The sequence below is a fragment of the Lissotriton vulgaris genome, chromosome 2_1 (assembly GCF_964263255.1).
Source record: "Lissotriton vulgaris chromosome 2_1, aLisVul1.2, whole genome shotgun sequence".
Classification (NCBI taxonomy): Eukaryota; Metazoa; Chordata; class Amphibia; order Caudata; family Salamandridae; genus Lissotriton; species Lissotriton vulgaris.
In genome coordinates, this window is record NC_141687.1 from 1,014,569,324 (window position 1) to 1,014,585,352 (window position 16,029).

At 43.0% G+C, this 16,029-nt stretch overlaps 1 protein-coding gene across 1 annotated transcript in view; it reads left to right on the forward strand.

Annotated features, from left to right (window-relative positions):
- KCNH7 (potassium voltage-gated channel subfamily H member 7) overlaps nucleotides 1-5,674 on the forward strand; it is a 960,210-nt gene extending 954,536 nt beyond the window's left edge. Inside the window, exon 9 of the mRNA XM_086954212.1 lies at nucleotides 5,210-5,674. Within this exon, the coding sequence (XP_086810338.1) occupies nucleotides 5,210-5,674 (465 nt within the window). The remainder of the gene's footprint in view (nucleotides 1-5,209) is intronic.
- The last annotated feature ends 10,355 nt before the right edge of the window (nucleotides 5,675-16,029 follow it).

Genomic DNA, 16,029 nt, shown 5'->3' on the forward strand with positions numbered 1-16,029 from the left:
AGTCACGAGTAAAATGTGCTGTGTCTACCCTGAGTCTGTAACTCAAATGCTACGAGTGGGCCTGCAGCACCAATTGTGCCACCCACAGGAGTAGCCCTTTAACCATCTCCTGCCACTGCAATGTCTGTTGGTGCAGTTTTGAACAACCATGTTAACCTAGCTAGTGCACCTATTTTCCAGGCCAAATTCTTCCCTTTTATTACATGTAAGGCACCCCTAAGGTAGGCCAAAGGTAGCCCCATGCGCAGGGTGCAGTGTATTTAAAAGGTAGGGCTTATACTGGTGTGTTTTACATGTCCTGATAGTTAAATACTGCTAATTTCACTATGTTAAGGCTTATGTCTTCCATTGGTTATTGTTGGAGCTGCCTTGTAACCTCTTACAAGTGTAACTTCCAATTGGGAAGAGATAGAGATTTGGAGTTTGGGGTCCCTGAACTCACAATATAAAAATACATCTTTTAGTGACGTTGGTTTTCAGACCGAGTGTTTGAAAATGCCACTTTTAGATAGTGGGCATTTTCTTTCTTTACCATTCTGTGCCTTAGCCTGCTGGTCGAATCCACATCTGGAGGTAGAGTGAAAGTTGGGCTGTTTGTGCATCCACTCTAGACAGTCGCACAAAGGAAGCTGAGGTGTTCCCGGCATATTGTGATGGCCCATCACCAGGCTGATGGGTCTTCCTGACCTAGAGTGGTGGGAGGGGGTGTCACTGACACCTAAATAGGGCTGTGCCTGCCCCCACACAAAGCTGTCTCTACCCCCTGTAGTCTGTCTGGAGCCAAAAACTTTTCTTTGAAATGTGCCTACTTCAAAGGCAGAGACTGGTATAAGTACTGGAGCTGTAACACCTTAAATTCAGAACACTTCTGGGCTAAGAAAATATTCTGCCAAGAAGAAGAGCTGGAGAAGCTGTCTGTAGGTACTGCCACTTTGCCGTGTGCTTTGCTGTTTTGGCCTACTGCTTACTGCTTCTTTCTTGGACAGTGAAAGGACTGAAGTTTGCTTTCCACATCCTGTTTGCCAAGTTTCTCCAAAGCGTTTTGGGTACTTGCCTCCTGTTAAAAAGTCTCAGGGCCTTCAAAGACTTAATCTGCAGGCCCTGAACTCTTCTGCAGGGAGTTCTGCCCTGCCAAGTGGTGTGAATTCCAATTCTGGGCCCTTGGAGGTGGCTTTTGCTGTAAAGAGCCAAGAAATTCCATGCATTGACCTCCAGTACCTATTTTTCCTGATGCAGCACCACTGTGCAGTTGAAAAACTAATACATCACCTCAGGGCGGCTGAAGAATCAAGACTGTACCTGTGTTGAGGTTGGGAAATCGATGCAGCACCTGTTTTACCTCCTTTGGATCAACCCAGTGCGTCCAGACTTTTGACACATCACACCTATGCGCCAAGTTCTTCGTCGACATTGCCCTGAAGTAAAGAACCGGGGCCACGTGTCCAGAGATCGATACATTACCTCCTCTCACAGTAAGGGATGCTTCTCCTCCCCTGACAGTAAGGATCCAGCGCATTCACCTCCCCTGAGTTGCAGTAAGGAACTGACGCACCACCTCCCCTGGCAGTAAGGAACCGTCACATCACATCTCCTGGTAGTGAGGAACTGATGCATTGCTTTGCTTTTCCACAGCCACACCTCCCCTGCACCTGTTCTCGTCTTTGATTTTAATGCATTCCAGGTACTTTGTGATAATAGTTTTACATCCATATTTTCCTATGGACTGAACTATTTGAAACCTTTTAAAAGGGTTATCTTGAGTTGCATTTGTTGTATCTTTGAAGTTTTGGTCTTGTTTTATTCAGAGAAATTTTGGTTAATTTTCTGAACTGTTGTGGTGTCCTTTTGTAGTGTTTTCACTTTGTTACTGTGTGTGTATGTACAAATGCTTTACACATCGCTGCTGAGATAAGCCTGCTTGCTCGTGCCAAGCTACCAAGGGTGTGGGTAGGGGTTATTTTAGATGTGTAATCCCCTTACCCTGACTAGAATAAGGGTCCCTACTTGGACAGGGTGCAAGCCACTGCCACTAGAGACCCCCATTTATAGCATAAGTGGCAGCGGCGGGATAGGACTGTGTTTGTACTTTGCAAACAGTAATTGGTGTACACTGCTACCAGATTGCAAACCACTATGCAACCACATACTGTTTTTGACTTTTCCCTTCTTTTGCAACTCCTGAGTTTTATCTACAAATCATGTCTCACTCTGGTGAGCCAGCAGTTGGAGCTGCAAAGTCAGTGTTTTAGATAGGGAGGTTGGAATCCTGCACAATACCTCTGCTCAAAAGATTCTACGAGGAGCTCAAATATCCTATCAGGGACCTTACTAAGAAGGAAGAGCTTCAAAAGGCACTTAAGGCCTCGTGGAAAACAAATTAGGCTAGTGGGCACCGAGAGGATGAGAATGATGATGTGGAGGAGCAGAGCTTGCAGGGAAATGAGTCCAGCACAGATGGTGGCAGCGTTTCATCCATGCAATCTGAGAGAATGGTGCGCTCGCCAAAGCATCTAGGGTAAGAGTATACCAAGGAGGATGGGAGGTTTCAGGGGTATTAAGCAGCACTTCACATGAATGTGGTGCCTGAGAAGCACTGGGTGGCAGGGATATGGAATCACTTCATATCCCTCCTTACCCAGTATGGTCTTACCCATAGTTCCCTCTAACATGTACGAGTGCGCGAGTGCACACAAAGCATTCCTCCAGCGCACACACTAGCTGCACTGTCTGGTAGGCTTTGACCTAAAAGGGCTATGACTTGATTAGTGTTGACCACACAATAGTGCTTTTTTTACTTTCAAACAATAGAATTAGATTTGCCTGTGCACTGTACACATTTAAACAATTTCTTTGGACGTTTTGTGACAGTTACATTATGTGCAACCTCATACTGTGCGTAATATATTTTTTAAACAAATGGCGCATTCAAACTGCTTTCTATCATATGCTTGGGCAACTCAGCGCTATAAATATATGTCACTATTTCTGCACCAACCAGATTAAAATCAGTGACCATCTGGTAATATGACAGACTTCTGACGAGTTAGCCTTAACCAACCAAGCTTTCCTACCAGAAAACTGCATTTTCCAAGCCAAATTTAAGTTGGATTTTTTCCATTTAAGGTTTATGCATTATATTTTAAATGCAATTAATAGTTTGTGAAACGTCCACAAAATAGAGAAAAATACGTTCTTTTTGACCTCAACTCTGATTCCAACCCGAGACACGCTGACCCCAACCGCTGTACTCTGGATCATGGTTTCCATACTTTCTCTTATGCACTTTGACTACTGCTTAGAACATAGTAATTACCAATATAGCAAATGAGGAGTGAAATAAGCTATGGCAGGAGAAGAATCAGAGCAAGGAAATCTTTGAAGGAGATTACAAGGAGAAGGGGATTGGAAAAGTACTTTGCACCAGGTTGTCAGGACACAAAGCTTTAGAACATGGGGATTTAATTCGACAAACCTAATGTGGTTTGAGAATTGTAATAATGAGTTGGGCATGTGTTCTAGGAGTTGTAGTAAAAGGGTTGGGCTGGCTTCTGTTGCAGAGAGTGGGCTGCCACCCTGATGATAATGAATCATATCAGAAAAGGGAAGGAGTGGACACGTAATGACAGCAGAGACCTAGCTAGCACCTCGGTCAAGAAAGGAGTGGAGGGCATGAGAAAGTATCTGGTGTGGAAAGAAGGAGCAGGGCGAATCCCCCATGAAATTAATAACTCAAGGAGGAAAGCCATGAGGGACAAGCACCTGCAATTAATTTCCATAGCAAAATGCATTTTACAGAACAAATCCACACATCCGACCAGACATTATAAAATCAAGGGGCATATCACCAACAACCAGCAATAATTATCACTAAGCGCACTTAGTGGTTGGAAAATTATCGCCAGCTATCGCTTGTTTTTATTGCAGAGATAGCCGCTATCAGCGATGCATATCTCCTGAGCGATAAAAACAACTGAGTTAGCTGCCAAATGTGCAATTATTGCTAGGATTCCAGCGATAATCGCACAATGTTTGGCGCTACGTTGGTGATAGGACAGGGCATACTTAGCCATGATATCCTTCTTCCATTGGATATCATGGCTAAGTCAGATGAAAAGCAGGCATAAGTAAAGTCGCGATAACAGAGGGGAGCCCTACTTTTCTTATTACTCTGCAGGTTAGCGTGAGGCTTGATAATAGGAGAAATGTCACTTAGCGACATTTCTCCCATTATTCTGGGGAGGAACGCCCACTTTGCATCTCATCAGAGATGCAAAGCTGGGCGTTAAGGGAAAGGGCGCTGAGGCAAGGATTCACGTGATAGCGTGACCTTGCTAATAGGGCGATGCAATTATAGCCGTTTTCCGGCCGAAAACGGACGCTAAAGTGGCGATAATTGTCTTGCTGTTATGCCTCTAAATTTCTTTTAGGTCAATTCGTCAGATCCAATTCCTCGAGAGGGAAATTAACGAAGTTGACATTCATCGCCATGATATAGAACCTCAATTAGGTCATCAAAGAAGTATTAAAACAAAATTAGAAATTTCTCTTTTTAATATGTATTGTATTTTTAACATTGATTGAAAAAATGTATTGTACTGAAATTTGTTAGATTGTAACTTTTTGTATAATTGTACCATGTCTTTTATGATATTAATTTTATCGAATAAAGAATATTTGACAGACAAAACAATCCATATTTAGAGAAATTGACCTCCTGTCAAATATGTGCATCCTCTTTTCTCACGTCTGACCGTAACAATATAGCCTAAATTACGAAATGTAGCAAATGTTCCTGTTCTCTACAAAGAAGAATGTTTTTATCGTTTGGTCCAGAAATAATAATTGTGTGTGTGAGAGAGAAACTGTGATACCTAAGAATATTTTAAATTTGCATTCTGATAACTATGCATATGAGTTTATTTGCAGGCTCTAAACACAACCAGATCATGTGTTGTTAATTTATCTACGAAGCAAATGTAGATCTATGTAATTTCTAACTGTACATCTTACAATGGAAAGCATCCCGAGCTTCATTCCAGAATGTAATAACGTTTATCCAGTAATCACATAATCTTTTACCCTTCTTCCTTTATTAAAAAATACACTCCCAAAGGGGTGTATAGGGTGACTGATTTGAAATATAATTATTTAACTTTAAATGTGTCGCTTACAGTTATTGATACTCGTCTCGCTCTCTGTCTTTGTTCAGGTATTATCGTTGGGTGCCGATGTGTTACCGGAATACAAACTTCAAACACCTCGCATGAACAAGTTTACAATTTTGCACTACAGCCCTTTCAAAGCCGTCTGGGATTGGCTCATTTTGTTGCTTGTCATCTACACAGCCATATTTACCCCGTATTCTGCGGCCTTCCTTCTGAATGACAGAGAGGAACAGAAGCGACGCGAGTGTGGATATTCTTGCAGTCCGTTGAATGTTGTAGACTTAATGGTTGATATTATGTTTATTATTGACATTCTCATAAACTTCAGAACAACATATGTAAACACGAATGAGGAAGTGGTAAGTGACCCTGCAAGAATAGCCATTCACTACTTCAAAGGCTGGTTCCTAATTGACATGGTTGCGGCAATACCCTTTGACCTGCTAATCTTTGGATCAGGCTCCGATGAGGTAAGAAAAACTACTTTTGTTTTTGAAGCACTGCCATAACATCACACATTTTTCATAATTTTAACACAGCAAGTGCATGTTTTACCTTTGTTTTATTCACTGTGAATGATTTTTTTTAAACAGACCGCCTTCTCAGATAATCAAATAAACAGAAGAGGTTTTCCTTCATGGGGTTTTATTTTTTATTGATTTATTTTTATCAAAAAGTACATTATTTTTGTTTATGAACATATACAGAATCAAGACCAATACAATTATTACTGCAGTATTGTCTGTGGGAATGCATCATAACAGTAAATTGGAAATTACAATGTTACCTCCAATATTTGTCTCAATACGATTCAGTAAATTAGAAATTACAATTTTACCTCCAATATTTGTCTCAATACGATTCTTAACTGTTAAATCACATGCACACGTAAATAGTAGGGACGGCATGGTATGATTCCAGTTGCTTGACACAGGATGCTATTAGGTTATCATATTCCAGTCACACATAATATGACATGGGCTCAATTTACAGCTACTCACAATGAGAGGAGTTGGTCTAACGGCTAGGGCGGTCAATCTCGAATCTGGGGAACTGGTTTCGAGTCTCGGCAATGACGCTGAACATTCTTTGATTCCGGGCAAATCACTTAATCTCCCCGTTTCTAACAAAATTAAAAATCGTGTGTCCTCATGTAATGCAACTGGTGCTGTGTAAAGTGCTCTGATACCCGATTTGGGTCAAGTTTGCACCCTGTGAAAAAAAACAGTGTATACTGTACTCAAGTTAAAGCCTAAATATATATTTGAATTTCTCAGAATCTGTTTTCTTATTCGCTTACGAAAGGGAGGGGCTCATTTTAGTTGAAGGTAATGATTTTGCATTACTCTTTTGAGAAACAGTAGTACATTGCACATAACGATTAAAGGCAAAATTAGGATTCCAGGGTCAGATAATCTGCACATTTCCCCAGTCTTCACATGACACTCTTTTATTTCCTGTTGGTAAAGTTTTCGTTGGAACAATATACCATGGGGTACATTATAGCATTTTCATGTACAACTACAAAAAAAGAGGTAATACCTATCTTCGACCTTTCCTTATGCCAAGCTTGCAATTAAGCTTAACCTTTTTATATGTGAAAAAAAAACCTTAGAATATGCGTGTAAAGGAAATCAACATTATAAAAATATATGTTTTAACTTCAAGTGTCAACAATTAAACCATCCGCCTATGTCTAGAAAATACACTTTGTAAAGTATAGCCTTATGAATGTAGTCCAGACAGGTATTACTACAATAATGCATATCATGAGTGATGTGGGAAACGAAAACCCATAATATCAAATGGAAGTATATAATAATGGATAAAGGGAAAGGGCAAAGCATAAAAATAAATATGTATCCAAGTGCCTTTTTTACATAGTGAGTAAAAAATGGGCAAACATTTTGTGTATATAAGTTATATCTATCCACACGGGTTCTCACCAAACAGCGCCGAAGTATCGTATCACACCAACGCCATCAGAAAACAGCAGACCCAAAGGTTTCCGTGAGTAAGTTTAGTTTATTCTGCAACACACGGACAGCATAACGTTTCGGCCTCCCAGAGGCCTTGGTCACATGGCATTCCAGAGGGGAATAGCAGAAATTTAAAGTGCAAGTGCATATGGCGTTAGCCAATCAACGTAGAGATATGTACAACGGTGTGATAAACATAGTAAACATACTACGTGTTAACTTAATGTTGAAATTAACCATACACCGCGACTTTCCAAAATACAAGTATTGGGATAAATCCTTAAAGTATACATAGCCAGTAATTACATTAAACACAGACAAATAGACGGGCACCATGCCTGTCTAACTGTAGTGATGTGAATGCAGCAAGAAGTACAATGAATGGGTAAATCCATTTGTAAACAACCCTTCTCAAGATTATTTAAGCACATTTATACATGTTGATCAATATATACATATAAATACATGATCCGGTCACATACCGTGTAAACCATAAATTGTTAAATCCATAATTATACTTATGCATTAGAAACATGTCAATGCTTTTAACCAACTTGCATTTGCATTAGAAACCCATATATTTGCCGAAATAGTTAATATCGTGAGAATCATTAAGGAGGAATGAAAAATCATTAATACCCGACAAATAAACTCTTCGCTAAAATATGTGCAATTGTAGCTAATCTGGCTAATATTGGAATAGTCAAATCACTACGTTGTATAATGAATAGGTGTGAAATAAAGTGCTGGGTGATATTTAAAAAGACAAAAAACCTGATATTGTCATTAAATACATCACAGATGTTAAACTGACTGTAACCAAGTCTGTCTATCAGAGTGGCAGGATATCTGAACATTATATTACACACTATGACATCACACAAGAAAATGTCACAAACGCCCCGGCCAAGCTGGAATTACATGCAAATAGCCGTCTGATGCATTTATTTGAATTGACTTTAGTGTGGTGTCATTAAAGAACAACAATACAGCAGAAGGAAGATGTAGGAATGATCTAAAGACAGGTGTAAAAGTCTTCAGATGCATTAAGCCCATTGGGTGCCTTGCTATCTAACATGAGGATGTATCTGGTTTCCAATCTCCGTAGTGCGGCTTCCCTGTTGCCACCCCTTCTCATTGGTGCGATGGAATCAATGGCATAGTACTTCAGTAATGCACTATTACTGTTGTGTTTTTCCCTGAAGTGCCTAGCCACAGGATACACTGGGTCATTGGTCTTTATGGCCCTTAGATGTTGTAAGACCCTTTTGTGTACCTGCAATTTGGAACTGCCCACGTATCTTAGCCCACACAGGCATTCCAGCACGTATACTGAGAAGTCGCTTTTACATGTGAGCTTTTTATTGATCTTACATGGGACATCGGAAAAAGGGGTACAGTATTCTGTCTTGTTTACCCCATGTATACAAGCTTTGCAAGAAGCACACCTCCTGAAGCCTTTACTGCCTGCCAGCCAATCTTTTCTTATTTCTAATTCAGGACTAGATTTAACCAGTGCGTCCTGTAGGGAAAAAGCTTTCCGGTAGGTTATTGCCGGTTTCTTGGGCATGCTGTTACCAATGACAGGATCACATTTCACCAAATCCCATTGTTTATTTATGATCTTACGCAAAGCCCCATGTTGGCTATTAAAGGACCATATAAGCCTGACTGGTTGTTGCACAGGTGTCACAATGGGATTACGCGATCTCTTGTGTAGTAACTATAAGGCTTCAGAACGAGGTATTGCATTGGCTTTTCTTATCGCTGCCGCAACTACATTTTCATGATAGCCACGAGCCAAAAACCTCAATCTGCACGCTTCTTGCGCTGTTTTGTATTGGGCATCAGTGGCATCAGTGCTGCATGCTCTTCTAATCCTCAGCATTTCCCCATAGGGGATGCTTCGGATTAGGAGTGGTGGATGGTGACTATGAGCATGCAACACTGTATTGCCTGCTGTGGGCTTCCTAAACAGAGATGTATCCAATTGCCCGTTGTTGACATCAATTGCAACATCTAGGAAAGTGGCATGCGAATTGCTAATGTCTGAGGTGAAAGACAAGTTGTAATTATTGATGTTCAACTCAGCAATGAACCGTTCTGCCTGTTCACTTGTTCCCTTCCAGATCATAAAAACATCGTCAATGTATCTGTACCACCGAACAATGTGATCCCTGCATATGGCAGAGTGTTCACCACTGAGGACCTGTCTCTCCCAGTACCCCATATGAAGACAGGCATAACTGGGAGAGAAACAGGCCCCCATGGCTACTCCTCTGACCTGCTGGAAATGTTGTTTGTTGAACATAAAATAGTTGTTATTCAGGCAGAAATGTATCATAGACAGAAGCATTTTGTTATGTTCAACCAATTCAATTGGACGTTGACCCAGGTAATGTGCTACAGCCCTCAACCCATCCACATGGATAATGCTCGTATATAGAGCGGTTACATCAAGTGTAATCAACAAGCAACCTGGATCCCATTGTACATTACTGAGCTTCCTCAGAAAGTCACTTGAATCTTGGATGTAAGAGGGTAGCCTACAAACAAAGTCCTGTAAAAACGAATCCACATATATTGTAGTTTTTTCAAGTAGACCCCCACATGCAGAGATAATAGGCCTGCCAGGGGGCTTGTCGGGATTCTTGTGGACTTTAGGGATCAAATAGAGGACCGGCATTATGGGGAAAGCATTTTTGAGATATTTTAGCTCATCCATGCTAATGAGGCCCGATGATCTCCAACCCATTAGCATAGAATAAAATGTACTGTGTGATTTTTTGATGACTGCCAAATCACAGTGTCTGTAACAGGAGACGCCATTCAACTGTGTTGCCGCCTCCTCCAGATATAGTTCTCTCGCCCATAAAACAATGTTGCCCCCCTTGTCCAATTGGCGAACAATAACATTTCCATTTTTCTGGATTTTAGCCACCAAGTCTGTATATTTTTGGTTGCAAATGTTCTTGTATTTGTTGTTCCTCAGTGTCTGTGAGTACAGTGCCTTAATGTCTTTAACTGCAGCTTCCTGGAAAATATCGATGTTGTCGTGCAGCATCTGAGGTGTCTATGTTGACTTAGGTTTGAACTTTGTGAGGCCCCCCACCGCTACAGTGAAAGAGGTATCTGCATTTTGTGTCAAAGATTGTTCATAGCGTAAACCCTCTAAGTCCTGCAAAAGTGGTAGATCTTGGTAAAGGAGGGTTGGGCTATTAGGAATGTTAGCATCTGTTCTCACCTCAGGATTCCGTGACTTGTTGTTCACAAAGTGTTTGTTTAGTTTCAATTTGCGTGTGAATTTGAACAAGTCAATGTGCGTGTCCGCATAATTAAAGTTTCTAGGCGGGCAAAAGGATAAACCCATAGATAACGTCTTTATTTCGGAAGATGAAAATGTCATAGAGGTGAGATTAATAATCGAAAAGTTTGACACACCTGATAGCTCTACTGCTGTTTCTTCTTTTTGCTCCACTGCTTCTTGTACAGTTTGTTTTTTGGAGCGTCGTCTTGCATTTGCTTTGCGGCGCTCTCTTCGTTTGGTGTTGGGGTTTTTGTAGCATTTTAGCTATCCACCCTGGGGCGCAGTGTATCCCGCTTGTCCTGGCTCACTATTTCTAATTCCTGCGCCATAGTGAACCGGGTAAACCCCAATCCCGAACGGGTTCTGCCTCCTTCATATTCTGAACCACTGTCGATATTAGAGCTCAGGTCTGCATTTGAGGAACTGGCGGGTGAGACTGCACGCTGGGCCTCCTCATTTGTGGAAGCCCTCCGAGCTTTGGGAGGTTGAGACAGTTTTCTGGCATCATATTTACGCGTAAACGTAAAGATACGCCCTTCCAGGTAGTCCGTTTTATCACGCTGGAATTTATATTGTTTCCTTTTGATAATAATGTCCTCCTCCTTTTGAACTCGGACCATCATCTCTTCTCTAAGTTTCTGGCTTTCCGCCGCTTTATCAGCACCCAAACTCTCAATTTCCAAATTCAGTTCATCTATTTGTTGCTGAATTTTAGTCCGGTCTGATTCAGCGTAGCGTACTAGAATTTGAACTAATCTTTTCGAAGATTCCAAATTACATTCCGCCCATTCTCTGAGCATTTCAGGGTCCGGTTGGTCATAACTTGGGGCCAACATCACTCGTAGCCCTCTTGGTATCCGGTCGACCTCAAGATATCTGCTCAGAGAGCAGTGCTCCCACCACTTTGCCTGTTCCCGTTTAACCAGTTTCACCAGTTTTTTAAACATACTGCGCAGGTTTAAAGCACCATCATTCCCTTGTTCAGTGGGACCTGCCACACCCGATCCCCCAGCCGGGGAATCGTCAAATACGTCGAGGGCTGCCACCTCCCTCCCTCTTCTTGCGCCAGCTGCCATGTTGCTTATAAATGAAGTGTTTGTCACGCACTGTCTTGCGTTACTCACTGTTCGTCGGCTAGAAGGTGCATGCAGCTCACCGACGAACCTGGAAAATACTCCTTCACGGAAAGTGTCCAGTAATACCGCCGAGTTCTCCAAAAAGTTCAACAACCCAAGTTTGCGACCGCCGTCGCCACGCCGAGTTGGATCCTTGTTTCGAACCGGCGATGTAATCGGATATTCCGGGGCTTCGCAGTCACTCCCCAACAGGAGAAACAGATGGCTCCGGGTCACCGGAGGTCGCGACTTCCTGCCGCGAAGCCGACAATTGAAGGAGGGGTCTTGCTACACCGGAGAAGCACTCAACCGGCTGTAAAATCCAAACGGGTTCTCACCAAACAGCGCCGAAGTATCGTATCACACCAACGCCATCAGCAAACAGCAGACCCAAAGGTTCCCGTGAGTACGTTTAGTTTATTCTGCAACACACGGACAGCATAACGTTTCGGCCTCCCAGAGGCCTTGGTCACATTGCATTCCAGAGGGGAATAGCAGAAATTTAAAGTGCAAGTGCATATGGTGTTAGCCAATCAACGTAGAGATATGTACAACGGTGTGATAAACATAGTAAACATACTACGTGTTAACTTAATGTTGAAATTAACCATACACCGCGACTTTCTATATCTAATGCAATAAGTAATCATTTGGTTTATTGAAATAATTTCTTCCTGGGGCTGACATTGCCAAATCAAGCATATTCAATTGACATGCTTCTGTGTGGCCCTGTGTACAGCTGTGCTTCAGTAAGCCTGTTTTTGATGTGCTCCTTATTCAATTTGTGTTGTCTTGAACAACTTTCCATTGATTTCAATTTAGCCTCAATGTTCTTTTTTTTACTCATAAATGCCCACTAATGTTAAAGTAAGGTTTTTGGGTTAGACTTCCACATTTAACTTATTTACAAATTTAGGCCATACTACTATGTTGGTCGGGAGCCTCTGACCACTCATTGGAGGCTTACTGACCAACATCGTAGGTTTAAAGACCGACCGCCTAATTACAATGTACAGAAAATTAAAATGGGCAACCCAATCCACCCTTGGAGGCTTGGGAAAATTAAGTAATAACAGGTAAACGTGCCTGCAAGGGATTTACTTAAGCAAACTCAGTCTGACAATTCATACAATGATACATCAAGGTTCCAGCCGGTTACCTGCAGTTAAAAGATCTTTACTTCAGTTTTCAATTTCTTCCCAAAGGATCTACAAAAGATACTGATGCAACAGGTATAAGTTGTTCATTAATCAAATTAATGTAATATGAATATATCATTTTATGAATTTTCAGACTGAGTGTGCTTAAGTAAATCCCTTTCAGGCACCTTTACCTGTTAATAAATACTATGTAGGCGATCAGAGTTTAAACTGGCCGGTCAAAGAGGCTGTCAGCCTTTCGGAGGCCACACATAATTTCCTTAGAACAGCGTTGTCGCCACAGGGATAAGGATGTCAGTTTCTGAAAGGATTTTCATGTTGGGCTTTCCGACATGAAAAACCTGTTGGAAAGTGACTAGGGGCCGCTATTCCTCAGCAGCCTCTGGTTGGATTCCTGGGGGCACCTACGGCTGCAGTGTCTGCCACACGGTACAGGGATTAACAGAAACTCCTATTTCTCTATGGGAGCTTGGGACTGCACCATCTGCGGTTGCATCAGAATTACAGTTTCAAGACCGCCCACCGGAGGACGGTCAGTCCAGAGACTGCTGTGATGTTGGTCGGAGGCAACTCCGATCGACATCATAATGAGCCCCTTCATGTCTTTAATGTATTCATCTGTCATTCCTTCACATAAGTTTCAGTCATGCCTCAATGCGTTTTGAGAACATTTTAGTCTTCATCAGGGGGTTAACATTTTGTATTCTTGAGACCTACAGAGTCAATAATTATATTCAGCTTGGTTAAAAACGTATACACTTTCTCATGAGTTCAACAAGAAAAGAAAATATTGTCCTGTTTCAGAACAGTAATACTAGATTCATTAGGTTGTTACATATCTCAAAAGTTATGTTACAGTACATTATCACATGTTGGAGCATTTACATAATTAGGATAATAGTCTCAAGGGATATATTGATAGTGAATACCCGGTGTTGTGACTGAAGTCAAAAGATGGGTCCTTTCTCTTGCAATTTGAGGACAGCTGATCTGACCACTTGTAGGTAGACAAGTGCTCTTTAAATTCTTTTTGCTAAATTGTTGCAGAATTAGTTCACCCAGTACCTAATTTAATATTACCAGTCTACCTGTTTAAAAAACAAACCTCTATGCATGTATTGGAGTACTACATGGCCAAATGAGTAGTACGTGCCCAAATGATTTCTAGCACTTGGTCCGGCAAACATGGATAGAAGTGCCCGTCCTCATTTTCATTTTTATCCGCAAGCCTGTAGCCCATGTGTTTAAGATGAAATGAAAAATACTCTCATGCATCAGCACAATGATAGCTTAACTCCAAGTATCACTGGGTTGTTGCTGACCTAGTAGATGGTAACACTGTATTATACTACCTGTTGTAGCATTTGCATGATTGCAAATAGTCCTTTCAAAAGCTACATTGTTGGAGCCTACTTTGAAATAGTAAACTCCAGAGGAAGGTGGAACCTTTCTCCTGCACATCTGTGAATAGACTGGAAAAGGGCGACCATTCGGTCCCCCCGAACGTATGGCGGAGTACCACGATCCCCCCGGGAAGCCATCTTGGGCGGGAGGCGAGTCTCGGCTGGTATGCCCGTAGCGGCGTAGCCGGGGCGCGCCTTTTTCCCGCCCTGGAGTGGGCTGGCCTAGACACTGACGCGGCCGGCCACGCCCTTGGGGCAGGCAGGGGCGGGTTTACGCCCGCCCTGAAGACGGATAAAAGGAGCAACAAGCCAAGAAAGCATCCTCTTGTTCCTGTGCTCTGAAGCTGCACCTCCTCGCTGCACGTGAGCTCGAGACGGAACGAAGAGCCAATTTTGAGCGTGGTAATCTTTCTTTTTGTCTTACAGATACTCGGTCTGAGAATGCCTAAGAAAGTCGGGAAGCGAGTCAGTACCGATCAGATGCTCCGCATGCTCATGAAAGAAGTAACCGATCTGAAGAAGCAGATGGCAGCTAAGGACGGGGAAGGGGGACCGAAACGACCTTTGTCGGGAGCAGCCCCTGGAGGGAGAGGCAAGAGGTCCAGAAGGGGGGCATCTGGGGGGGAAACCCCGGTTCCCGATATCCCGCTTGAAGAGCCAACTCCAGTACCGAAGGAGGGGAATCCGATTCCCGTGGTGGTCACTCCCGTGTCCGGGGAGGATATGCCTCCCGAGTTAGCAGCACAATTGGCAGCGTGGTTGGGGAAAGATAGCGAGGGCGCCACGGCTGACGACGCCCGGGTGTTAATGAGACAACTGCGTGAAACTAGGGAGGCGGTGAAGGCACCATCGTCAGTTACCCAGCTGTCTCCGGCGGTAGAAAAATCAACAGGCCCAGGTCCGGCGGCAGATGCAGCTTCTGGTTCAGGTAAGCGGCCATTGCCGATTGCGAGGGAGGGGTCTGCACCTTCACGAAGGGAGAAGGTGGCTCAGCATGTTCCTCTGGCAATTAAGGAAAAGATTTGGGCGGATGAGTATGTAAACATTTTTTCGTTGCTTACCGATCATTATGAGATGGAGCATGTTAAGAGCCAAAAGGAGCTCATGCATCCGAGTGTTTGGCGCGCAAAAATGGCCGCCTTTAAGGTCGACGAAAACATTGGCACTTGGGGCAGGGCATGGGGAATCTTTACCTCCATCATGGGCGAACGTAGGCCCGAGTTGTTGACCGAATTGCCTATTTATCAGTCACGGATCATGGAGTATTACGTATCATATGGGGGCAATCAGTGGTTCTGCTATGATAATATTTTTAGAAAAGCGAAAGAACACGACAAAAACTTGACTTGGGATTGTTACGACTCCGTTTCATGGTCAAAAATGGAGAGTACAGGAATGTTGAAAGTACCGTTGGTAGGAAGTAGCGGGGGCGAGTCCTCCCGCCAATACGCTGGGGCACCCTTTCGATCGGGTGCAGGTAACGACTACCACTCTAAGCCGAATGGCAACGCAGGTAAAAGGGGGATTTGTTGGAATTTTAACAGGGGTAAATGTACGAGGCCCCAGGGGTCGTGCAAGTTTAGACACAAATGTGGGGGGTGTGGGCAGCCATCCCATCCTGAGTCCATGTGCAGAGCCAAAACGGGTGATAACGGTGGTAGGGGAAGCGCCAAACAGGTCTGAAATAGTCCGAGGGGCGCCTTTACCTACTCCGATTGATACCATGGCGATGATTCCTTGGCTCAACGAATACCCGGATCATGCTTCAGCTGGGGTGTTGCGGAACGGGTTTTCATATGGTTTCCGCATCCCAGTGGGGGATTTTCAGGGTGTAGCAAAATGTAAGAACCAACTGTCGGTCTTGCAACATACGACCGTGGTACAGGAAAAAATTGGGAAG